This window comes from Trichechus manatus, unplaced genomic scaffold (assembly GCF_000243295.1).
Source record: "Trichechus manatus latirostris isolate Lorelei unplaced genomic scaffold, TriManLat1.0 scaffold00002, whole genome shotgun sequence".
Lineage (NCBI taxonomy): Eukaryota > Metazoa > Chordata > Mammalia > Sirenia > Trichechidae > Trichechus > Trichechus manatus.
In genome coordinates, this window is record NW_004443938.1 from 40,983,999 (window position 1) to 41,009,073 (window position 25,075).

The following is a 25,075-nucleotide window of genomic DNA, read 5'->3' on the forward strand; positions in this document are numbered from 1 at the left end:
TGTGTGTGTGTGTGTGTGTGTGTGTGTGTGTGTGTGTGTGTGTATTTCTGTTTTAAAAGTTGTTTGTGAATGATCTGAAGCCCTGGCAAAGGATGAATCTAAATTGGGCTCTTCTGACTCCCTGGTACAATGTCTGACACATGCAAAACACCCAGTAAACCACTAATTGACGGAGAGGACAGAGAATTGTGTAGTTCAAGCGTTGTGCTTCCCAGTCTGCGAAGCTGCAAATTCTATCTATTGTCTTAAAGGAATTACACTCATATTTTAACTCTTTAGGAGCCCTGGTGTCACAGTGGTTAGTGCTTGGCTGCTAACCAAAAGATCAGCAGTTTGAATCCACCAGCTGCTCCTTGGAAATCCTATGGGGCAGTTCTGCTCTACCCTACACGGTCGCTATGAGTCAGAATCGACTTGACAGCAATGGGTTTGTTTTTTTGGTTTTGGGTTTAACTCCTTAAATTGTTATAGCTAGAACCTGATGTAAGATCTACCATATTTCCACAGCTTAAAACATTTTAAAACCTTCTCTATTTATGAACATGAAATCAATCATAGATCACAACTAAGGATAGCATTTGAGGCTCAAAAGAGGTATACTTGGGATAAATACTTTATGTAGCTTGTAGCAAATTTAGGAGCTCATTCTTAAAATAAGCTATGAACATTAATAGTTAAAATTGATGGATAAGCTATCCTAGGTGTTTCAGGAGAACATAGAATGTCAGGGGAGCATTTCTGATCTGTGTTTTGATGTCAGGAAAGAAAACTGTCTTCTCCAAAATGTCAGGTACTGTTAAAAATCAGTTGCCGTCAAGTCGATTCTGACTCATGGCAACCCCATGTTGTCAGAGTAGAATGCTCCATAGTGTTTTTAGTGGCTGATCTCTTGGAAGCAGATCACCAGGCCTTTGTTTCAAGGCACCTCTGGGTGGCCTGGAACTGCAAACCTTTCAGTAAGCAGCCCAGCATGTTTGTGCCACCCAAGGTGTCAGGTTGTTGGTACTAATGTCAGAAACAGAGGCCTAGCCTGAATGGGCTTTGGGTATGACCATGTGTCAGCTCACCGAATCTCCTCTTCTTGAACCTTGACTGTCAAAGTGTTTTTTGTTTGTTTTTAGTGATGTCTGATCCTATAACCAAATGTGATACCAAAAGGGAAATGTGTCTAGATTAGTTGTTTTCTCAGTCTCGTGGGTGAAGCACAGCCCACATTTTGTCATCCAAGGGCTTTGTTTGTACTCCCTACTTCTGATTTTTGCCAGCTACAGCTAACAAATCTTTATCACCTTCATGTTAGAAACCAGGTTTTACTATAGTTTCTTTTCCTTTCCTAACACATTTATTTTAAAGTAATAATCTTTGAATTTGCTACACAGATAAAGGTGACAAGAGAGTCTCTGATCTAATAGTTCCATTTTTTCATATTGATGCTAATTTGTTTTTCAAACTTTGTTTTCTTTCCCATTTCTTTAAAGGCCAAAAAGAAAGGAGCCAGCAATACAGTTATTGGTATAATCTTTGGATGTTATGCTTTGTTTAAATTGCTGGCGTCTTTGGTATTTGGAAAATATGTAAGTGTTAAGGTTTATGTACACATTTAGATTTTTAAAAAACTGTGTAATAAGTTATTTCAATTTACTGATCTAGAATTTTCATTGATATGAAAATAGCCACCATTCTATTTTATGGATTGTGCTACTGTTGACAGTTTTGTCCTCAGAGTTGATTGATTTTTAACTTCTCCCGTGTTTGTAAACAATGTATATTGTCATTCCATAAAGATGTTTGAATTTCATGTGAAAAGCATGAGTTATGCAAGCTGGTTGTGCGGAGTTCTTGTATTCACAGCCCTGGTCAGAGATGGTTTTAATCAGATAAATAACTATGTCTGGAGTTGAACTGAATTATTATATATTATATAACAGTTGAATTATTATGTATTATCCTAACTGTGTAAGCCTTCTCAAAGTCCTGTATTTCCTGACACAGTGGATGTTTCTGTCAATACAGACTTGTAGCAGTCATCAATTTACCACTCTTTTTTGATATTTATTATAGCTTATACATATTGGAGCAAAGTTTATGTTTGTAACAGGAATGTTTGTCTCAGGAGGAGTTACAATTCTCTTTGGGTAAGTCATGTTCGGATGTGTTGGGGAGCTTGAACAGATTTCAGAATCTGTCTTTGGTTTGAAATATTAATGGCTTCTTTAAATCAGTCAGTACCACTGACTGTCAGTTGAGCGCGTTGCCTGTGCTAGAGACTAGTAGCAAAGGGAGTCAGGTGATGTAGAGAATGGGGACGAATATCACGGATCTTAAGGGAAGAGTCCTCCAGGGGATCACAGTTAAGCTGGCTACTGAATCTGTTTATCAGGACCCTGGTGATTGTGACTGACAGAAAATGGCGTATGCAAAAAGGTGACTTTCTTACCTAAAGAATCACCTGAAGAACATCAAAATACACATATTGAAAGGATATCATCAAATATCTCTCCCAACTTCTTGGGTTTGCTTTCCTGTTTGTGTGCTTTGTTCTTGGGCAAGCTCTTCCCTTGTGGTGACAATATGGTCCCCAGTAACGCTAGTGAAAAGAGAGTGTCACCTTCCTAACAGCCCTATTAGAGTCCCAGGATGAAGCCCACTTGCTAATCTCAGCTGATGGCCTATCCCTCATCTGCTGCAGTGGCCAGGGGGAGAGAATGCTCTGATTGGCCAGGCCGTGGTCATGTGCCCAATTCTGAATGTAGGGTGGGATGGTTCTGCCGTTTCCAGAAGAGGGAAAGCCAGTGCCAGAGGAAAAACAGCTATGGAGGAGCTTAAACTTAGAGTTCCTTAAACCATCAGCCTAGTGGCAGATTATATAGAAGAACTTAAGTACTTGGAGGAACATAGAAGAATGATCAGAGTATAGTGAGATTATGAATTAAACTCAGTAAATCCTTCATACCTTTTACCATCAAGTTGATTTTGATGGTTAACAACCCTATAGGACAGAGTAGAACTGCTCCATAACGTTTCCAAGGATTGGCTGGTAGATTCGGACTGCCAACCTTTTGGTTAGCAGCTATAACTCTTAACCACTGCGCCACCAGGCCTCCAAATCCGTCATATCAAACACACTTTAGATGGGTGTTTTCTTTTTAATTTTTTTTGAAGGAATCTTCTATTTTTTGCATTCATTCTTTTTCTGAAATTTTGATCCCTGTTGTGGAAACTGGGATCATTCTAGGTCCTTCTTTCTGTGTAGATTCTCGTCAATGTGATTCTACATATTCCAACAAGGCCTATTTAGTTGCTGTTGTTTTTAGTTGCTGTCGAGTCAATTCCAACTCATGCTGACCCTATACGTGCAGAGTAGAACTGAACTCCATAGGGTTTTCAAGGCTGTGACCTTTCAGAATCAGATTGCTAGGCCTTACTTCTGAGGTATATCTGGATAAGTTTGAACAGCCAACCTTTTGGTTAGTAATCCAGCACTTGACCATTTGTGCTACCCAGGGACTCCTACAAGCTCTATTTTTTATTATCATCCAGGGGACTATCTTAGTCATCTAGTGCTGCTATAACAGAAATACCAAAAGTGGATGGCTTTAATAAACAGAAATTTATTTTTTCACAGTTTAGGAGGCTAGAAGTCTGAATTCAGGATGCTGGCTCTAGGGAAGGCCTTTCTCTCTCCATTGCTCTGGAGATGGTCCTTGTCTCTGAGTTTCTGTTCCTGGGTGGATCTTCCTGTGGCCTGCCATCTCTCTACCCCCATCTCTGCTCTGCTTGCTTGTTCAATCTCTTTTATATCTCAGAGGAGATTGACTTAAAATATATCCTATCCTGCCTCATTAACATAACAAAGACAACCTATTCCCAATTGGGATTATAACCACAGGCATAGACGTTAGGATTTACAACACATATTTTGGGGGTACATAATTCAGTCCATAACAGGGACGAATTATGTCAGCAGAAAAGGGCAACTAAACTGTCAATATGACTGAAATTGTTTTTTTCTTTTTTTAAAAAAAAGATGTTTTCCCCTGGTGAAAATATGACAAAGCAACTCATTAAAAAATTCATATTCTGAGGAGATTTATTCTAATAACTATGGTTATATAATACTGCTTTCAGTGAATACAGTTAAAAAATAAAATACAGAAAAAAATTAAACCCAACTTGATATTTGAAAATTGTTTTATTCCTTTTTAGTGTGTTGGACCAAGTTCCAGAAGGGCCAATATTTATTGCTGTGTGTTTTCTAGTGAGGGTGGCAGATGCGATAAGCTTTACTGGAGCGTTAACTGCTTCTTTTTCTATCCTCATAAAGGCTTTTCCAAATAATGTGGCTACAGTATTGATATGTATTTTATCAATTTTTCCTATTATGATTTTATTCTGGGCTAAAATATTTAACTTTCAAAACTAAAGCTGGGTTCCATTCTTCTGTACCTGCTTGTCCCTACTCTCTGTGCTTTTGTTAACTTTTGTCCTGATTTCTACTTCTAGCAGCAAAGCTGTCAGTACACGCACTGTTAGAGTTATATAGGTGTTCTCCCTGCACTTAGAATTTCCTGAATGAGACGTTTGCTAGGTAAGTGTGGTCCAAACCAAATATTCCTTTTTTTTTTTTAACTTCTCAGCAGTATTTTGCTTTCTCTCTGTAGCCTGGATTGTGGCCAAGATGCCTGAAGCATTCCTCTGCTTCAGAAGAGTTATCCCTAGTAGCAAAACTCTCCATTTATACCAGAACCTTTCCTCCACTCTTCCCAGGTTCACAGACAGGACCTTAGAGAGCATCTCAGGTCCTTAAGTGCCTCTGGGCTCACTGTCTGAGGATTGTCCTCTTATTTTGCCATAAAAATGCAGAACCTGGTGGCATCATATTGATGCACATTCTCGTATATTGCCTGGAAGCATGTAGGCCGGTATTAGTGACATACCAGATTCCTGTCCCAGCTCTGTGCTGCTGCCTCCTTGACCCTGAGCAGGCTTCCCATAGCTCTCTCCTCTGGGCTCCTTCATCACTGAAGAACCCATGGTCTGCATATCAGACCAAAGGCCACCCTCGTAGCATATACTCATTTTCTAGACCTAAGGATCTAATTAGCTTAGTGCCAGAGACTCCCCCATTTACCCATAGTAATACTATAGTTTGTAAGTTTTCTCTATCAGCACACTACTTGCTCCATAATAGTTCTTCTCACTTTTTGTTAAACATCTATGTATAGCTGGATGGATTCATTTTAGGTTCTGTAACCATTTGGCATGTAGTAGTAGCCTCCATGACAGGCAAACTGTTTATGTTTCCTGGAAATACCTTTCCCAAAGAAGGTTCGGTAGCACTTCAGTCCCTGAACATGTTCCATAAAACAAGGTTTTGTTGCTAGACATTTTTGGAGGGTATTGTATGCTGTCCCCCAACTTAGCGATGTCCAGTTCACATCAGTGTTTTAAAGCTTAGAGATGTCCACTTCACGTTAGTGTTTTAAGGCTCTGAGAAATCCTGCAGTAAAGATACCTTATTTAAGTTCTACATCTCAATTTGACCATGGAATTGCTTTTTACCAAGCAACACCTGTTGACCTCTTAAAGCACGTGTGTCTGTGGAACACTCTAGGAAGTGCCGCCCAAGAAGTTCCTATGATTGTTGGCAACCGTCCACTGGATTTTCTGATTGGGGGCGGGGGGAACCAGTGTTGGCATACCAAGTTTCTATATAAAATTGCCACCAAAAGCCAACACACCTGGCATCAACACACCTGACCTAGTAGTTGATCAGGATGGCCTTACAGTGATTAAATGTAGAAATCCCATGTTTTGTGAAGTGTTGAAAGCTAATAAACTACTGTGGTATCCTCTAGGAGGTCTGAGGATATAAGGTCGCAAGCCATGAGCCTGTTTAAAGCTCTAAAAACTAGATTTATTTAAAATGGTGTCATTTCTGTAGTCATTGTGTAATAGGAAACTCCCCCTCCCCTCAAGGCACTGTTTTACTTATTTTAACTTCAATTAACAATAACAATAAAATAATTTTATAGGTATGAAACTTAAAAGTTACAAAAGGGGATACAGGTAGTCCCCAGCTTACGACGTATTTGAGTTAAGACAAATTTCACTTATGACCGTCTGGGGTTTTTTTTTTTGTACATCTTCTCGTTAGTAATATGTACTACATACAGTGTTGCAGCACATACTTTGCTGATGTTATCATTCTCACATGTTCACTCACAAATGTTCAAAGATCGGATTTATAAAGATACTGATAATAAAAGGCAATAATACTGAAAACTAAAAAAAAAAAAAAGAGGTATTGTACATATCAGAACCAATTTACGGCAGAGTCGTCTGACTGGAAACCTGTCGTAAATTAGAGACTTCTTGAATAGTGAAAAGTTCCACGTCCACACCTGTTGCCCAGCCACCTAGTCCTCCTATTATACCTGCTGGAGGGCAACAGATAACAAATTTTTTCCAGAGAGAGTCCACGTATGTATGTACACACAGACGCAAGCACACATGAGAGAAAGCGTGAGAGCATGATTCTATTCCCTGCCTTATTTTCTTTACACAAATGGTAGCATACTATAAACAGTCTTCAGCACCTTGCTGGTTTCATTAACAATGGGTTTTAGAGATCTTTCTATACCTATATGTAAAGAACTTTCTTATTTTTTACTTCTCCTTAATGGCTGTGTAGTATTTCATAATATGGATATAATCTAGTTTATCTAAACAGTCCTCTGTTGATGGATATCTAGATTGTTTACATCTTTTGCTATTATAGTGTTGCAGTGCATAACTTTGTATGTATATCATGTCACATCTGTATGGCTGTATCTGTAAGTTAAATTCCTAGAAGGAACATTCTGGGTCAGAGGATATATGCAATTTGTAAGTTTGAGAGATGTTGCCAAGTTGCCCTCTGGTATTCACTCTACCGAAGGAGCCTTAGTGGTGCAGTGGTTAAGCACTCAGCTGCTAACTGAAAGGTGTGTGGTTTGAACCCACCAGTCGCTCCTTGGAAGAAAAGACTTAGCGATCTGCTCCTGTCAAGATTATAACCTAGGACACCCTAATGGGTAGTTCTACTCTGTCTTACAGGGTCTCTATACAACATTCACTCTATCAGAAATGTATGAAAGTGCCTGCTTTCCCGCATTCTGGGTAGCATGGAGTGTTGTTAGACTTTTTAATCATGTCAAGTTGATAGGTGAAAATCGAAATCTAGGAGTTTAACGTTTATTTCTCTTAAAAGTGAAAGCTTCTTTTTATGTCTAAAAATATTTTTCTTTCATTTTATGTGTCAGCAGTTTATTTATTATAACTTTTGCCCATTTACCTGTTGGGTTGTTAGTTTTTTTCTCACTGATTATTAGTATCTTTCTATATATTTGAAAAATTAATTTTTTGTCAGTATTTTTTCTCTGCTGGTCACTTGTCTTTTAACTTTGTTAGTGATGTATTTTGCCATCTATGGTTTTCTGTTTTTTTATATAATAAGATCTATCAATCTTTTTTTATGTCTTCTGAGTTTTATGTCATAATTAGAAAGACCTTTCCCATCATAAGAATTAAAAACTCCCGTATTTTCATTTTCTAGAACTTTTATGGTTTCAATATGTATGTTTAAATTTTTGGTGTATCTTTAATTAATTAATTACCTATTTATTTTGGTGTAAACTGTGAAGTGGATAGAATTTTTTTTTTCAGATAGACCCATTAAATATTTATTTGTTAATTCTTCAAATGAAATATATGAACTCAACTTTCTTCTGTTTTTCCATTTTTCGGGGAGTCTTGAGATTTTCTCTCAACTTGGTCTAGTGCTAGGGCCTCCTTTAGGTGGCTTTTTGTACCAATCTTTTGGCTATGAGTTGCCTTTTATTTTTCTGAGATGCATAGTTCTGCTAATGGTACCGCTCAACATGTATATGTTACCTAATTTTGGTAAGACCACACTTACTATTCATTTTAAGAATCATGAATTCAAGTATTTTTGTGCCTTTGTAGGAGACCAGTTTTCCATATAGGCACTTGTATTTTATAGAATCCGTAATAGAGTTTTAGAGTTCCCTTAAATAACTAATTATATTTTCAGAAATGTTGCTATAGGCAACGTTTATATGAATTTCTGTATATTTCAAATTCTTTTCAACCTTTAGGACTAGTAGGTATTTAATTTTTGACAATAAATCATTACCTTGCAGTGCCTACCAGAGGTCGTCTTGGACTTTATTAAACCTTCACAACCACACGTGGCCAAGGGCCACATATGGCACCAGTCCTCTTAGAAGGCTGTGAGACAGGAGGGCAGTGTCAAGTCTTTCTTCCCAGTGGTCCTTGCAGTTGTCCATGAGCACAGCCCAGGTGCAAGGACACAGGTCCACGTCAGGCAGCAATGGGAGTCACCCTTGGCTTCAAAGCTTCATGCCCTGTAGGTGTTACAAGAGGCAGCCCACTCAGCAAGGCACAAAACATGGTGTCCTTATCAGGTGCTTATGCTTCATTTATAGTTCTTCTGTCCATCTGCCATCAGGGGTTATTTTTATCATAAGCAATATTGCTTAGTAAGGGTAGTTGGCATTTTATCCTTACCAGGTTGCTAGGGCAACAGAGCTACAGAGTTAATGGAAGATCATTTTCATATGTAGCAGGAGAAAGAGTTCTGTTAACTCTTTACCACACCACGTAAGGAGAAAGGGCTTGCTGAGACCTAAAAACCAGTTGTCGTCCAGTCGATTCCAACTCATGGCAACCCCATGTGTGTCAGAGTAGAACAGTGCTCCATAGGGTTTTCAATGGCTGATTTTTTGGAAGTAGATTTCTAGGCCTTTCTTCTGAGGCACCTCTGGGTAGACTCAAACCTTCAACCTTTCCATCAGCAGCCACGCACATTAACACCCAGGGATTTAATTAATGGTAGGACATAATGTTTAGAACTTATGTGATTAGGTGCTTGTCTGGCCCAACATCTGAGATTCCTTGAGGCCTGGCCTGCTGGCCTCATCCTAGCCCCTCCCTACTTGGTTTCTTGCAGCCCCCTCCAGCTGCCCCCAACCTAGTTAGTTGGTACTCCTTGCTCTTCAATTCTGTTGTATCTCAATGAAAATGTCCCTGTTATCTTTATCAAACTTAACAGCATTACAGTTAACCATATTGTTATAAACAAAAGAGTTTGACAAATTTGCTGTTTTTCTACTGAAGGGTCTTTTACTGAGACTGAATGGAAAAAGAACGATATATTTTTAAAACCTCTAAATTAATAATAGTAAAGCTGTAAATATAGATTGAGGTGTTGTCATTAAGGAGTAGTTTTAAAAAAAAGATTTTAAAGAGCTTATAGATAGGAGCTAGAAAAATTAAACAAATTTTCTTTTGTTTTGTTAACATTGGCAGAATTTCGTATTTCACACATTCTACCTCACTCCTTTACTTCCTCTTAGACCTATAGACAGTCTGGCTAAGAGTCAACTTTGGTCCCTCGCTGTTCCTCATTCTTTAATCTGCTCAGTCACCAAGTTCCCTCTTCTATACTACTCCAAAGAAATATTTCTAAACATCATCATGAACAACCGCTTATTAAAATTCTTACGTTTATGACATGGGAACTTTATCCTGAAAGTCATTAGGGACTGTTTAAGCACAGGAGTTACATGATCTGGAATATCTTTTCCTTCCCCCACCCCCACTCTACCTAACCCCTACTAATCCTTCAAAACTTAATTTATATTACCTCTTCTGGGAAGTTTTCTTGATCATCAGACTGAATGTTGAGTAAGTAGTACTGCGGTGCTCAGCTTTTCCCTCCCCCTCACATCTTAGGGGTCCCTCGATTTCCCATCTCTATCAGTAGCTTGCTGTGGCAGAGACTGTCAGCTATGTAGACATGTCACTGTAAGAAGAATATATCAGAATTCCTGGAGAGCAGAGAGAGTAACTGAGTAGCTTGGAAAAGCTCCCCAGATGGTTCTGATATGTACCTTGAAGTACCCCCTTAAGTTTTCACTGCTTGGGCTTCTTCAAAGCTAAATTACGCTCTAATGTTCATTTTCATGGACATTGTTATATATCCTTATTGTGATAACCACTTTTCCCACCTTGGATTTTAGGGAAGGGGGCCATTCATGCCATAATGGTATGTCTTATACCATAAACCTGTAATACCTTTTATATGCACAAGTGTTTCTAATTAAAGCTTGACTGTTCTATAATTTATGTTTTAAAGGGGACTAATTACCATCTTGGAGTCCTTGGGTGGTACAAACATTTAACAAGCTTGGCTGCTAACTGCAAAGTTGGAGGTTGGAGCCTACCCAGACGTGCCTTGGAAGAAAGGCCTGGAAATCTACTTCCAAAAAAAATCAGCCACTGAAAACCCTATAGAGCACAGTTCTACTCTTGACACACATGGGGTTGCTACAAGTCAGAATCAATTCCACCACAGCTGTTAATTACCACCTTGAACTTCCAATTCAAAATTCACATTAAAAATTTTCTCCCTGCTTGCACTAACACATTGAGCCACATGGTGGCGTTTGTCTTCTTTCTAAGTGTAACTACATGCTGTTTCTGTAGTTGAGAATCTTGAACTGTGCTCAGATTTGGTTCACAGTTAAATAGTTGGCTGATAATTTAGAAACCTATCCCAAAGTTTAACTTTCTCCCTCAAGTCCTGATGAAGTCTAAATGCAGCACTTAAAATAGTTGAACTACTTTGTAACTTTTTTGTACCTGGCGCATACTCGATCATTATTCAACAAGTATTTATTGAATAATATATTCTGCTGGCTGCTATGGGAGAGATGGGGATGTACAAGTGCTGATCTCGGCCCTCTGTATTTGTTTTCTAGGGCCGCTCTAACAAAATACCACAAATTGGGTCAGAAATTTATTGTCTCACAATTCTGGAGGCTGAGAGTTTGAGGTCAGAGTGTTGGCTTTGTTGATTTCTTCTAAGGCTTTGAGGGAGAATGTGTTCCATGCCTCTCTCTGGCCTTCTGGTAGCTCTTGGCATTCTTTGGCTTCCAGCTGCTACATCATGTGGCGTCCTTCCTCTGTCTCTGTGTTTCTGTGTCTTCTTTTTTAAGGACAGCACTCAGATGAGATTAGGACCCATTCTACTCTGGTATGACTTTACATTACCTTAGCAGGTAACATAATCAAAGACCCTATTTCCAAACAGTGTCACATTCTAGGTACCAGGGATTAGGACTTCAGCATATCTTTTTTGGGGGATACAACACAATCCTCAACAACTTAAAAACTTGGCCAATATTATCTCTGGCCTGGGTCACTGCAACAGTCACCTGCCTGGTCTTCCTACATTCCATTCTGTACCTGGCAGCTGAGAGATCTTTCTAAACCGCAGATCTGATTCTCATTCCCTGCTTTAAATCCCTCATGATTTCTCAGACTTCTTAGCATATTTTACAAGGTCCCGCATAATCTGATCACTACATACTTCTGCAGTATGATCTCTCCCCATCACCCTGGCAACCCTTTCTCTGTGTCACCTTCCCACTTCTCTTTTTCATTTCCTCAAATACAGGACTTATTTCTGAGTCTTCGAATATGCCATTTCTGGAATAACATGCTTGGATTATTCTTTCTCCCACTTTACTTGTTCATCTCAAACTGATCCTTTAGGCCCCAGCTTAGATATCATTACTTTTGGAAAGCCTTTCATATGTAGAACTTCCTGGTTTTTTTTTTTTAACATAACCCTCACATATGCCCCAACAGGCATCTTCCTAGCCTCATCCTAGCTTTTTCACTCCTTTCTGCAACTTCTCTGCAAAGACAGGGTCTGGACTGTCTTCTTCACTTTCTGATGCCCGGTATTTGGCATGGTGGCTAGCTCAGCAAATATTTTGTTTATTAAATTAGTTAGAAGGTAGGAAAGTCATCAAATGATAGTAAGCAATATAAGGTGGTATATATATATATGTATATAATTTAGAAGCAAATATGGTGAGACTTCGTCTCACATACTTTGGACATGTTATCAGGAGGGATCAGCCCCTGGAGAAGGACATCATGCTTGGTAAAAAAGAGGAAGACCCTCAACAAGATGGACTGACACAGTGGCTGCAACAGGGGGCTCAAGCATAAGAACGATTGTGAGGATGGTGCAGGACTGGGCAGTGTTTTGTTCTGTTGTACATAGGGTCACTATGAGTCGGAACTGACTCGACGGCACCTAACAACAACAACAACATACAATTTAGGTGCTAAATTTTGTAGTACAGAATAGAAATGCAATAGGAAATGATAGAAAGGTAAGTTTTGTGGAAGAATTAGGGCCAGAGCCAGACCTTACAGAATGAATAGAATGTAGAAAATCAGCAATGCAAAAGTAAATGTCATACAGGACGGCAGGAGGCTCAGAAACAGCAATGCCTGGTGCTTGAAACAGTGAAGAGATTGCATAACTGCTGGGGGAATGTGGGAAGGTTGGCATTCACCTGACCTTGAATGTAAAGGTAGTTTACACATACTTCAGTGGTAGCCCCTTCAATCCAGTGTTTTCTTTGCCAGCAGGAAAAAAACAAAATGTGTTGTTAACTCATGTTCCTCCTTGGCACACACACACATTGTGCCTTGGTATAGCTTCTGGCAATGCCTTTCCCATGTGTCAAATCACACTTTACACATTCTCTGGTCTCATCTGGGGAAGGCTTTATTTACTGCTAGGTTATAACCTATAACCGAAGACAGCTGCTTCCCCTCACGCTCTAATTCTAGTTGGTTCTTTTTGAATTTGAGAAATTATTTTTAAGAACAGTGCATGTGTGTTCTGGATTTGCATAACAGATGCAAATGCAGATGATAATACAATTTTAGGCAAAGCTTAGAGGTGCAGTTATTTTCATTAGGAGATAAAGAAGGCCTTACTGATTTTAGCTTTCAAAGTTAAGAGATTTTAATTACTAAGATTTATTTATTTTTTCTCTTTTCATTTTTGCCTAAAAGAAGCTGGCCCAGGTGAATATTCATTCTGGAAACTCATCACTTAACCCAAGGTTGCCCTTATATCCTTTGTCATCAATTCACGCAGCTCAGGCTTTGGCTTCCTTGACCCTACTCTGTCTCTCTTTGTTCTGGAGAAGGCAAGTAGACTGAAGAACTCTGTGATGTAGCAGGTGGGCATAATTGCTTGCGCTTAGTCCCTGATCTGTGTAAGGGCCTCTGGGGTTGTGGGAAGGAGGCAGGATGGGAACTACACACCTAGATAGTCTGTACCTTTCCTCTGAGGCATCTAATTCAGTACAGATGAAAGAAGGCTTTTGCTAAGTGACCAAAACATTGGTCTCCTTGCTAAGACCTTGCCTGTGTCATTGGAGGTCTGGCTCAGCCACCATTTATGCTGCTTACCAAGGAGGCCTTTCCTCTATTTGTTTGAATTCCAGTGAAGTGTTTGGAGTCCTCCACACCTCATCTAATGTGAGGTGTCCTTCTTCATTACTTTTTAAACTACTCTGGGTCTACTTACTTTTTAAACTACTAGATATAATCTGATGACTCTGGACTATTAAATTTTTCTAGTACGGAATATCAATATTGATTTCTAGAAGTTTGATGCCATGGAAATTAGTTCTTAGATATTTTGGAAAAAGGATTATGATACATTAAAGTTTATGACTAAGTCTGGTAGTTTACCGGAGATTTAACATGTATCTAAAGAGTCAAAAATGTACTATCTGCAGCCCATACTAACTTTATTTTGAGGCACTGTAATTAAAACAGCAGTTACCTACACTGAAATCTCAATAAAGTTTCTAATATGGTGATATCAAATGGTTTATGAACATTGACTTATCGTATAATGTAAGGGTTAAAATTAATTTTTCTTATGATTTCATGCTATGCCTTAAAGTCACTAAAGACTTTAAATTAGGCCTGGAAATTGTAATTTTAGTGCCTGGCCCAAAGTTTAGAGAATAATATAATATCATGTTTAACCTGTGAGCATCTAGAAGATAACATATAAGAAAAATAATTTGTGTTTATGGTGATACATTCCGTTCACATCATCAACAAGTATCTCTTTAAGAGTCATATTTTGTGCTTTTTAAGAAGTTATGTCTAAACAATGAAAAAAAATCTGTAACTAATCTTTAGCAAACTCAGATTGCTCATATATATATATATACATATATATGTAAGAAATCTTTAGAAATTTATCATCCTCACTGTTTTTATACCAAATTATTTTATCTTGTTGCCGTTATTCAGCAGGTCTAATCAGTTTTGTTGATCTTATCAAGATTGGTTGCCCAATCTTTTAGATTAGGATGGTTCGATCCTGTCTCTCTCAAATTGTGAAATCAGACGAGGACATTTCTAACTTTTGTATCTTGCTACTGTTTTTAAAGGACTAATTTCTTAGCATGAGTTAATATTTGTCATAAAACTATTAAATTATATGTTGTTGATGTTAGGTGCCATCGAGCCGGTTCCGACTCATAGGGACCCTATGTATGGAAGAACAAAACACTGCCCGGTCCCACGCCATCCTCACCATCATTGTTATGCTTGAGCCCATTGTTGCAGCCACTGTGTCAGTCCATCTTGTTGAAGGTCTTCCTCTTTTTCACTGACCCTCTACTAAGCATGATGTCCTTCTCCAGGGACTGGTCCTTCCTGATAACATGTCCAAAGTATGTGAGACATAGTCTCACCATCCTTGCTTCTAAGGAGCATTCTGGTTGTACTTCTTCCAAGACAGATTTATTTGTTGTTTCAGCTGTCCATGGTATATTCAATATTCTTCTCCAACACCACAATTCAAAAGGGTCTTCTTCGGTCTTCCTTATTCATTATCCAGCTTTCACATGCATATGACACGATTGAAAACGCCATGGCTTGGGTCAGGCACACCTTAGTACTCAAGGTGACATCTTTGCTTTTTAAACTTTAAAGAGGTCTTTTGCAGCAGATTTGCCCAATGCAAGACGTCATTTGATTTCTTGACTTCTGTTTCCTTGGGGATTGATTGTGGATCCAAGTAAAATAAAATCCTTGACAACTTCAAAAAGAATTGGTCATTATCCAACATTTCAGGAGGTAGTATATGATCAAGAACCAATGCTACTGAAGGAAGAAGTCCAAGCTGCACGGAAGGCATTGGTGAAAAACAAGCCTCCAGGAATTGACGGAATACCAATTGAGATGTTTCAACAAACGAATGCAATGCTGGAAGCACTCACTTGCCTATGCCAAGAAATTTGAAAGACAGCTACCTGGCCAGTTGACTGGAAGAGATCCATATCTGTGCCCATTCCAAAGAAAGGTGATCCAACCGAATGTGAAAATTGTCCAACAATATCATTTAATATCACACACAAGTAAAATTTTTCTGAAGATAATTCAAAAACAATTGCAACAGTACATCGACAGGGAACTGCCAGAAATTGAAGCTGGATTTAGAACAGGACATGGAATGAGGGATATCATTGCTGATGTCAGATGGATGTTAGCTAAAAGCAGAGAATACCAGAAAGATGTTTACCTGAATTTTATTGACTATACAAAGGCATTCGAATGTGTGGATCATAACAAATTATGGATAACATTCCGAAGAATGGGAATTCCAGAACACTTAATTGTGCTCATGAGGAACCTGTACATAGACCAAGAGGCAGTGGTTCAAATGGAACAAGAGGATACTGCGTGGTTTAAAATCAGAAAAGATGTGCATCAGGGATGTATCCTTTCACCATACTTATTCAGTCTGTACGCTGAGCAAATAATCTGAGAAACTGGACCATATGAAGAAGAAAGGGGCATCGGGATTAGAGAAAGATTCATTAACAACCTGTGATATGCAGATGACACAACCTTGCTTGCTGAAAGTGAAGAGGACTTGGAGCACTTACTGGTGGAAATCAAAGACTATAGCCTTCAGTGTGTGTTATACCTCAACATAAAGAAAACATTAAATTATATACTGACTCATAAATAAATCATACGGGTATAATTTGGATTCCCTGGGTGGCACAAATGGTTAAGTGCTCGACTACTAGCCAAAAGGTTGGTGGTTCAAACCCACCCAGAGATGCCTCAGAAGAAAGGACTGCCCATCAGCTTCCAAAAAATCACAGCCTTGAAAACCTTATGGAGTGCAGTTCTACTCTGCACACATGGGATCTCCATGAGTCAGAGCTGAGTCGAGAGCAACTAACAACAGCAAAGTGGGTGTAATTAAGAAAATTAATTAAGGAAAATGAAAACAACTCAGATTACAAACAGGTATTTATATCATGTTGATAATAGTAACAGGATCAAAATTATGTGGTAGCTTTAAAAGCCCTTTAAAATTTGTCACCTAATTCCTTAATTAGATATTAATATCCCACTCAAATGGATAGATAGAGTCATCAGTGTTTTACACCAGTGTTGACTGAGGACTGTGGGCACTAACTTGGAGCTTGTCTGAAATGCAAATTCTTGGGCCCTATCCCAGACCTTCTGAATCCAAAACTCCAGGGCTGGGATCTAAGAATCTCTTTTAAGAAGCTCTTCCAGGTGGTTTGTATGCACACTAAAGGTTGAAAAAGGAGTTTTGGTGGTGCAATGGTTAAGCACTTGGCTGCTAACTGGAAAGGTCAATGGTTGGAACACAGCCTGGGGTCTCTGTGGGAGAAAAGACCTGGCGATCTGCTCCTGTAAAGATTACAGCATGGGAAACCCTACGGGCCAGCTGTACTCTGTCCAGTAGGATCTCTGTGAGTCAGAATTGACTTGAGAGCACATAACAGCAACAAAGTTTGAGAAACACAGGTTTACGCATAAAAGCGCTATGATTTAAAGACAAAAAATTGTATGTTTAATGTAAAATGGCACAAAGCAAAAAAACTAGGTGTTCTGACTTCTGATTAGTTTGTTGATTGTTTTTTTACATAGATAAAAAGCAAACCATTTACAAAAGCAATAAAAAGATAGGAAGAATGGTGATTTTTATTAGTAGATACATGGTCAATAACAAGGACTGGTGAAATGGTAGAAGGAAAAGATATATGTTTATATGGTGATGGAAACTTTGGCAATGGATATTGGTGATGTTTGCACAATATGATTGATCTCACTGAATTGTACGTGTGAAAAATGTTGTAATGGCCAATGTGTTAGCTATGTTTTTATAACAATAAAAAAAAGAATAATTAAAAAAAAAGGTAATTGTTTATTTTAAAAATGACTTGACCATGTCATTTCATTCATAATTTTTCTTTACAGTTTAGTTTGCCAGCTGGATATGTGGGACTGGTGTTCCTGGGTTTGGCCCTATGCTATGCTATTTCTTCACCAGTTTGGTCTACTAAGCAATAAAATGCCAGTATGTACGCTTAATATATATTTAAGAATTGCTTTTGTATGTTTAGACCAGTGGTTTTCTAACTGTACCTCCAAAACTATGGGTCCATTGATTGGAACTGACATATTATTTGAGTGACAGAGACGTTCTGACGTCTTCCAACGTGCATCACCCTGAGCAGATTCACTTTTAACTGCTTCATTTGGAGAAAGAGAAGTCTTTTGCTAAGAATGTTGGAAAATTATTGGATTAGACTTTTCTAAAGGAAGAAGTACCCTTGATGTAGATTTTACTGGGGGGAAAATGACATAGACTTTGAAATGAAGGCAGAGGCCCAGATGTAATTAGGGAAATTGATCAAAATGAGAGATTCTTCTTTAGGAGGAGGCAATTTAGGCTTTCTGTGGGAGTCAAAGGATTGGTCATGTAAATGTGCATTGGTTATTTCATAGAATCCACTACTGTCAAGTCGATTCCAACTTATAGCGACCCTGTAGGACAGAGTAGAGCTGCCGGTAAGGTTTCCAAGGCCCTAAATCTTTATAGAAGCAGACTGCCACATCTTTCTGCCATGGAGCAGCTGGTGGGTTCAAACAGCCAACCGTTTTGTTAGCATCCAAGCGCTTAACCACTGCACCACCAGGGCTCTTTTGGTTATTCCGTAAACCAAAAACCAAACCCATTGCCGCTGAGTCGATTCCGACTCATAGCGACCCTGTAGGACAGAGTAGAACTGCCCATAGGGTTTCTAAGGAGCAGCTGGTGGATTCGAACTGCTGACCTTTTGATTAGCAGCTGAGCTCTTAACCACTGCACCACCAGGGCTCCTGGTTATCCCATAGCCACCCTATTAGTAAATCTCCATGAAATTCAGGTACCCTATGTCCTATATCGTCATCCTGACAGAAAATCCCTTCTCTTTCCTTTGAGTCTTAAACCATCAGGTCTAGATGACTAGTATACAGAATCAGTACTGTTAGCAAAGTCTCAAACTTTTATGGCTTTATTGCTTATTTTTCATTTGATTTTCATATAAATGTAACAGTACTTGAATTTCATGGAGATTTACTAACTCCAGGTCATCAAAAGTAAATGCCTTAACAATGTTTAGAACTTGGTTTTCAGACATAGTCTTATGTAACTAAGCAGTTGTTATAACCCTGCAGTTGTTAACCTGCATTCAAGTAGTTTATAAGAAATAATTTTATTAATAGGGTGACTTGTCTAGAAATTATACCTGCTTGGTGGGTAGGTTTTTAAATGTGGAATTTGGTATTTAAATTTTGAATAGTTGATCATGTGCAAAATCTGCAATAAATACTCCTCCATTCCAAGAAATCTTTCTCCTTTGCTCACTTGCATCTTGCTGTAGAGTAGTTAATACCACACTACTCGGTCATTGCTTTTGAGTTTACCATCTCCTTATTTTCTCTCAAATGTGAAGTTTATTTTCTTCAATGTGTTTGGGTTTTTGAATAGCACAGTTTGTGTTCTTTAATGATTTTTTTATATTCTTTTGCAATGGTGAATTTTTACCTCTAAAAATTTCTTTGGGCTCCTGTTTCTCTTTATCAGCATCTAAGGAAATGGCTTCTGGTTTTTGGAAACTTAATCACAGCTGGGTGCTACATGCTCTTAGGACCTGTCCCAGTCCTGCACATTAAAAGGTGATTTTTTTTCTTCCTCTGTATTTTTGGACAAATAGCATTAAGAATTATTTTGTAAATTTTTGGTCTAATGATGGTTTGGCTTAGTATTTTGAGCCTTAATGCTAAATAATTACCTTCATTTAGGACTATATTGAGTTGTTTGTGAGACCGACAGTATTTTCCCTTACTAGAAGCTAGCAGTGGTGCAAGCAAACAGTAATGCATAAAATTGGTATCAGATGAGAAAAATGCTTATTCTGTGTGTCAATTTCATGTTTGTATTTTTTTTAAACAGCATATGTTGCTATCTACGTTTAGTTGATCATCCTTAGTACACACACACACACACACACACACACACACACACGCACACACACACAGATACATGGATTTTATTTTTCCCCTACTATTGCTCCTTGCTCCTTAAGGCAGTGACCAAATCTTTTTTTGTCTCGGTGTCATCCTTAGTATGCAGCTGGTATTTGTTAAAGCTTGTTTATTATATTTTGTTTACTAAAATAAAATAAGCTCCTTACACTTTTTCAGGTGCTTCTGGGATAAAGCATGATATCATGGAAAGAGCAGAGATCTCAAGATTCACTCAGACTTAACTAGCTATTGAACAAATCACGTAACTTCCAAGAACCTCCATTTTCTTAAATTTTTTTTTTCTTGTTTTATCTACAAAAATGAGTTGGTAATAATACATCCCAGGGTTGTTGCAAGGGCTGAATTTATGTAATGTATGTAGAGTAACTCCTTTACCCCTTCCCTTCATCTCAAATTTTAAATTTGTCGATTAGTTGAATATCAAAGCCAACCCAATGGAAGGAACAGCATTGGTATTGGCTTTTAAACCAACTTGGAAGGATTTTGTATGGTGAGAAGAAGGCAGCGTGTGATTTTCCCCCCAACATGTAAGGAGCTAAAAGGTGCTATAACTGAATAAAATGGGGTCAGATGGGAATGAGGACTATAAAGAAAATAAGTATTTTGATTACAAAATCACTCTTGAATTTTGTTAACAGATACGTCATCTCAGTGCTGTGTATCTGTTAGCATATCAGGAAGAGAACCAGTACCAACTCATGGTGGCCCCATATGTATCAGAGTAGAAATGCATTCCATAGGGTTTTCAATGGCTGATGCTTCTGAAGTAGATCACCAGGACTTTCTTCTGAGGAACCTCTGGGTGGACTTGAACTTCCAACCTTTTGGCTAGCAGCAGAGCGTGTTAACCATTTGCACCACCCAGGGGCTCTATCAGGAAGAGGCTAGTTATGTAATCAGTGAAACTAACTTCTCTAGGACTCTGCCCTATTTAGCATTAAGCTTTTATGTCTCTTAAACTGCTAATCTTTTTTTTTTTTCTCAACTCATGGAGTCAGCTCTGGCTGCTCATGCTTGTATTGGTTGTAAATGGCATCTCTGCTGGGATGAGTATAACTCCAGTTTTCCCGGAGATTCTCAGTTGTGCATAGTAAGTTATTTTTGGTGTTTGAAAAGCTGTCTGGTGAATAACAGTGAGCATCACAGGCTTTCTTGAATTTCTCACTTTTGTAGGGAAGACATCATATATTTTTCCTCCTCAATATTAAATATTCAGGATTTATATCACAGAATATTGTGATTTAAGTAGAATGAATAATAATACAATAATAATATATAGTAATAATACAGTAATAAGTAAAATGGGCTGTGAATAGAGGCTTGGCTTATGCTTTGGTGTATATATAATTTTTAAAAGTCAAAGCAAAATGGAAAGGCTTCAGCATTGTTCCTCTCTCATGGAGGAGATCCATAAAGTCATATAGAGTGACCACTTAGCCATCAGTCTTTTATTTAATAAGGCATTATGATGAAGAACGTGAACAAAGTAAGTCTGAGGAGGTAGAGTGTCTGTAGCTAGACAGTGTCCAATAAATCTCATAGGATTAAGGCTCTGTCTCTCTGTTTTCTACAAGTTGCCCATTGTTCTCCTTTATATGCATATCTTACTTTGAGGATTTCTTAATTATATATTTTTATGAGCATTTAATGGAAATGCGTCATGATTCTTAACATATATGTATGTGTGTTTATCTCTGCCTCTATACCCCAACCTATCCCTACCTGTTGCCATTGAGTCGATTCCCACTGAGCGACACTATAGGACAGAACAGAACTGCCTTATAGGGTTTGCAAGGAATGGGCTGGTGGATTCGAACTGCCAACCTTTTGATTTAGCAGCCAAGCTCTTAACCACTGCACCACCAGAGCTGTACTCTATACCTATACCTATATATATATCTATGTGTTATACATACAATCGAATTATTTTTAGAAAATCATGGTGTAAACATAATATGAAAAGTCCTTGAAATTAGATGAGCTTTTTATCTTAGAAATGAAGTGTTTCTGCTGTTGGTTTTGTCCATATCATCCCAGGTTTATCTCCATTTATTTGTCATACAACATTCTTTTCTTTCACATAGGTTTCCCTTTTAATAACAGATATACTCTTTTTTACAGTGAAAATGGATTTGAGGAAGGATCGAGTACTTTGGGACTTGTGTCAGGTCTCTTTGGTGCAATGTGGTCAGTTGGGCGAGTGGTCTTGAATTTCATTCAAACCTACAAGATGGAAAATACTATCCCCATTTTATAGAGGAAAAAACTGAGGTGCCAAGAGGTCAGATGAATTGCCCAAATTGTTCAACGAGGGCAGAGCTAGAGTTCTAATCCACACCCTCTGACTCCAAAATCAGTGATTATACAGCAGTTGTAGCATCTAATCAAAATTGTCTCGTATACACTATCTTAATTAAGTGATATTTTTAAGATCTTTCAGCAGGAGCATGTCTCAAAATTTTTATTCATGTATTCATTCGTTCATTTTTCACCCTCTGCTATACCAGGTTAACTGTATGCTGGCAATGTTGTTGTTATTAGTTGCTGTCAAGTCAATTCCAACTGATGGCGACCTCATGTGTGCAGGGTAAAACTGCACCCCATAGAATTTTCAAGGCTATGACCTTTCGGAAACAGATTACCAGGCCTGTCTTCTGAGGCGCCTCTGGGTGAGTTCGAACTGCCAACCTTTTGACTGGTAGTCTAGCGCTTAACTGTTTTTACCACCCAGGACTTCATGTTGGCAATGTAGTATATCTTTAATAAATATGGACTGAATTCAGTTATTTTAAATGTAAATGTTGAATAGAAGAAACTGTATTTCACATGGAGAAGAGTAGAGAGAGTAAGATAAAGATTGCTTTGAATGCATGTCATCTTTTATTTTTATATGAAACTCCAAAACCGAACTTGTTGCCATCGAGTCTGTTTCGACTCATAGCAACCCTATAGGACAGAGTAGAACTGCTCCATAGGGTTTCCAGGGAGCAGCTAATGGATTCAAACTGCCAACCTTTTAGCAGCCAAGCTCTCAACCACTTTGTCTCATAAGATACCATTTTTTTCTGAAGCAGTTGTAATTTTAGAATTGTTTTAAAAAAATTTTAAACTTTATTATTAACGGGTAGAATTTTTTTTCTTTTGCTCAACCTATGCTTACAAATTGGATTTTTTCTTTAGTACTTATAGTTCCAGTTTAATGAAGAGTTATGATTGAGAGATTATATAGCTTTTGAGAAGTAATTCTTTTTTGTGCTGTTTAACACTCTTCTTTTCTTTGTTAGTGCTTTTTTAGGACGTATACTGGGTGGATTTCTGTATGAAAAAATTGGTTTTGAGTGGGCAGCAGCTATACAAGGTCTTTTGCCTCTGACAAGTCTGAGTAACCAGTCTGTTAATTTTCTTTATATTTGTAGAGAAACTTACCTTACAGAAATTACATTAACCAGTACCTTTAATTATGTTAAAGGGATTAGCAATGGGCTTATATTATCTACTGGAACACTCAAGGAGAAGAAGGTATGATCAACTATTGGCTTTTTTTTCTCCTACTATGGGAGGAGAAGGAACCCTTGTGGTACAGTGGTTAAGTGTTTGACTGCTAACCAAAGGTCAGCGGTTCGAACCCACCAGCTGCTCCATGGGAGAAAGATGTGGCAGTCTGCTTCCATAAAGATTACAGCCTTGGAAACCCTATGGGGCAGTTCTCCTCTGTCCTGTTAAGTTGCTATGAGTTGGAATTGAGTCGAAAGCAATGGGCTTAGTTTGGTTTTTTGGTGGGAGTAGGAAAAACATGCTATTTTGCATCCATTCCTCCAGTCAGTGGATTTCTGGGCATTCTGAGCCTTATCACTTGGCAGACACTTTTAAAGAAATATTGGGTAGAGATGTAGGTATTGGGTATTTTTTTAAGATGAGAAATATTAAGATTCTTCTCTTCTTTCCCTCAATGTAGATCTGTATCTCAAGACATTCTTGGCATAGAGGAGGAACGAACTGTTCTCTTGCCTAATGAAATCTAATCTTGTGAATCCTGGATTGATACAGGGTTGGTAGATGGACCCTTCTGATGTTGAGCATCACAGCTGGGTTTTCTTAATCTTATGCACAAACTCCATGGATTCTACACTAGTATCACCCAAGTGTCAACACTAGGTATACCTTGGGCTGCACTTACTGTTGTCTTGAAAAGCTGGCCTACTGAACCAGTCATATTGAAACATTAAGTATAAGAAGAGCAACTGAAAACCAGAAAATGTTTGTGTTAAGAGGCCAAACGTGCCCTTGAAGATGTTGTTATTGACTCTACTTAGGTACTTCTTCTGCTTTTTATTCTAAGTGCACTGATTCTGTGAGTGTATCATTTTTTTAAACAGGGAAAGAAGTGAATTGATTTGCTATACTTCAAATATAAAAATATGACTCAAAATATATAAAATAATTCATATGAAATAGTTTTTAAAAGATACACATTTTCTGTTTCCTGAAATTTATTTTCTTGTTCAAAAGGCAAAATTCCTGCATGCCATGCAGAAACTGTATAGCATTCATTCCGTGGCACTCAGCTCTTCTAAAAATTGTGTTTGTGTGAAAGGTGCAAGAATAGCATTACTTATAACTTCCATTTTTGTAACATATTTCAGTTATGATCTGGATTTATAAACATCTTATGGTTTAACATTATTTATTTCCCTTAATGTCTCTATGTTTCACTTGTAGCATCTTTTTTTTTTCTTCTTCTTCTTACTTTTGATATGTGTGTCCCATTCTTAAAACAGGTGACCCTGTGTGAATGCTTATAAGTTAGGGAAGGTGTTCCCCTGCCTTCATGTAAAAATCACATTGTTGTTTGAAGTGAGTGAGTCTATTATACAACTCTTATACATCCACATCCATTTTTTATGGCGTGGTAGAAATATTTACCTTTTTTTTTCTTAAGAAGAAACAGTTTGAAATATGTATTCAAAAGTATTTGTGTGCCTGGACTGGCACTGTGCGAGGTGCTAGGGATTTAGCTCTGATCAAGATTAAATACAATCTCTGCCTTCAAGTAATTTGTATTCCAGTGGAAGAAACAAATACATACTCAAATTTCTAATTTTCTTACTATGAAAAAAAAAAAAACAAGGGGATATGATAGAGTAACTGGCTGGGATGGGTTAGGGGTGGGGGACGAATTTATATAAGGCATCACTGTGGAGGTCGAACTTTTGAGCTGAGATTGGAAGGATGACAATGAGGCAGCCATTTATTTATTCTGAGATGAGAACAGCCCACAGCATGCGCAAAAGAGATTGGCCTGGTCAAAGATGAGAAGGATGGTGTCCCATGTGACTGGAGTCTAGTAAACAGGGGAGGTTGGGAGGTGAGGAGGAGCCAGAGTTTAAAGGAGGGATGCAAGAGTTTGATTGATGTTTCAGAAGGTTCACGATGTCTACATGTTTGGTTTTGGAGTTTCATATAAGAATAAAAGATGACATGCATTCAAAGCAGTCTTTATATTACTCTCTCTACTCTTCTCCATGTGAAATAGTTTCTTCTATTCAGCACTTGCATTTAAAATAACTGAATTCAGTCATATTTATTAAAGATATACTGCATTGCCAACATGAAGTCCCTGGGTGGTAAAAACAGTTAAGCGCTAGACCATAGCCAAAAGGTTGGCAGTTCGAACCCCCCTAGAGGCGCCTCAGAAGACAGGCCTGGTAATCTGTTTCCGAAAGGT

General features: G+C 38.2%; 1 protein-coding gene across 1 annotated transcript in view; it reads left to right on the forward strand.

Annotated features, from left to right (window-relative positions):
• Window positions 1–23,886, forward strand: part of SLC18B1 (solute carrier family 18 member B1) — a 31,145-nt gene extending 7,259 nt beyond the window's left edge. Inside the window, 13 exon segments of the mRNA XM_004368977.2 lie at window positions 1,479–1,574; window positions 2,062–2,135; window positions 4,207–4,353; window positions 7,787–7,944; window positions 12,970–13,106; window positions 17,233–17,303; window positions 17,305–17,332; window positions 18,887–18,978; window positions 20,345–20,440; window positions 21,472–21,546; window positions 22,635–22,743; window positions 22,820–22,869; window positions 23,306–23,886. Coding sequence (XP_004369034.1) covers window positions 1,479–1,574; window positions 2,062–2,135; window positions 4,207–4,353; window positions 7,787–7,944; window positions 12,970–13,106; window positions 17,233–17,303; window positions 17,305–17,332; window positions 18,887–18,978; window positions 20,345–20,440; window positions 21,472–21,546; window positions 22,635–22,743; window positions 22,820–22,869; window positions 23,306–23,372 — 1,200 coding nt within the window. The 3' untranslated portion in view covers window positions 23,373–23,886.
• Window positions 23,887–25,075: the final 1,189 nt, after the last annotated feature.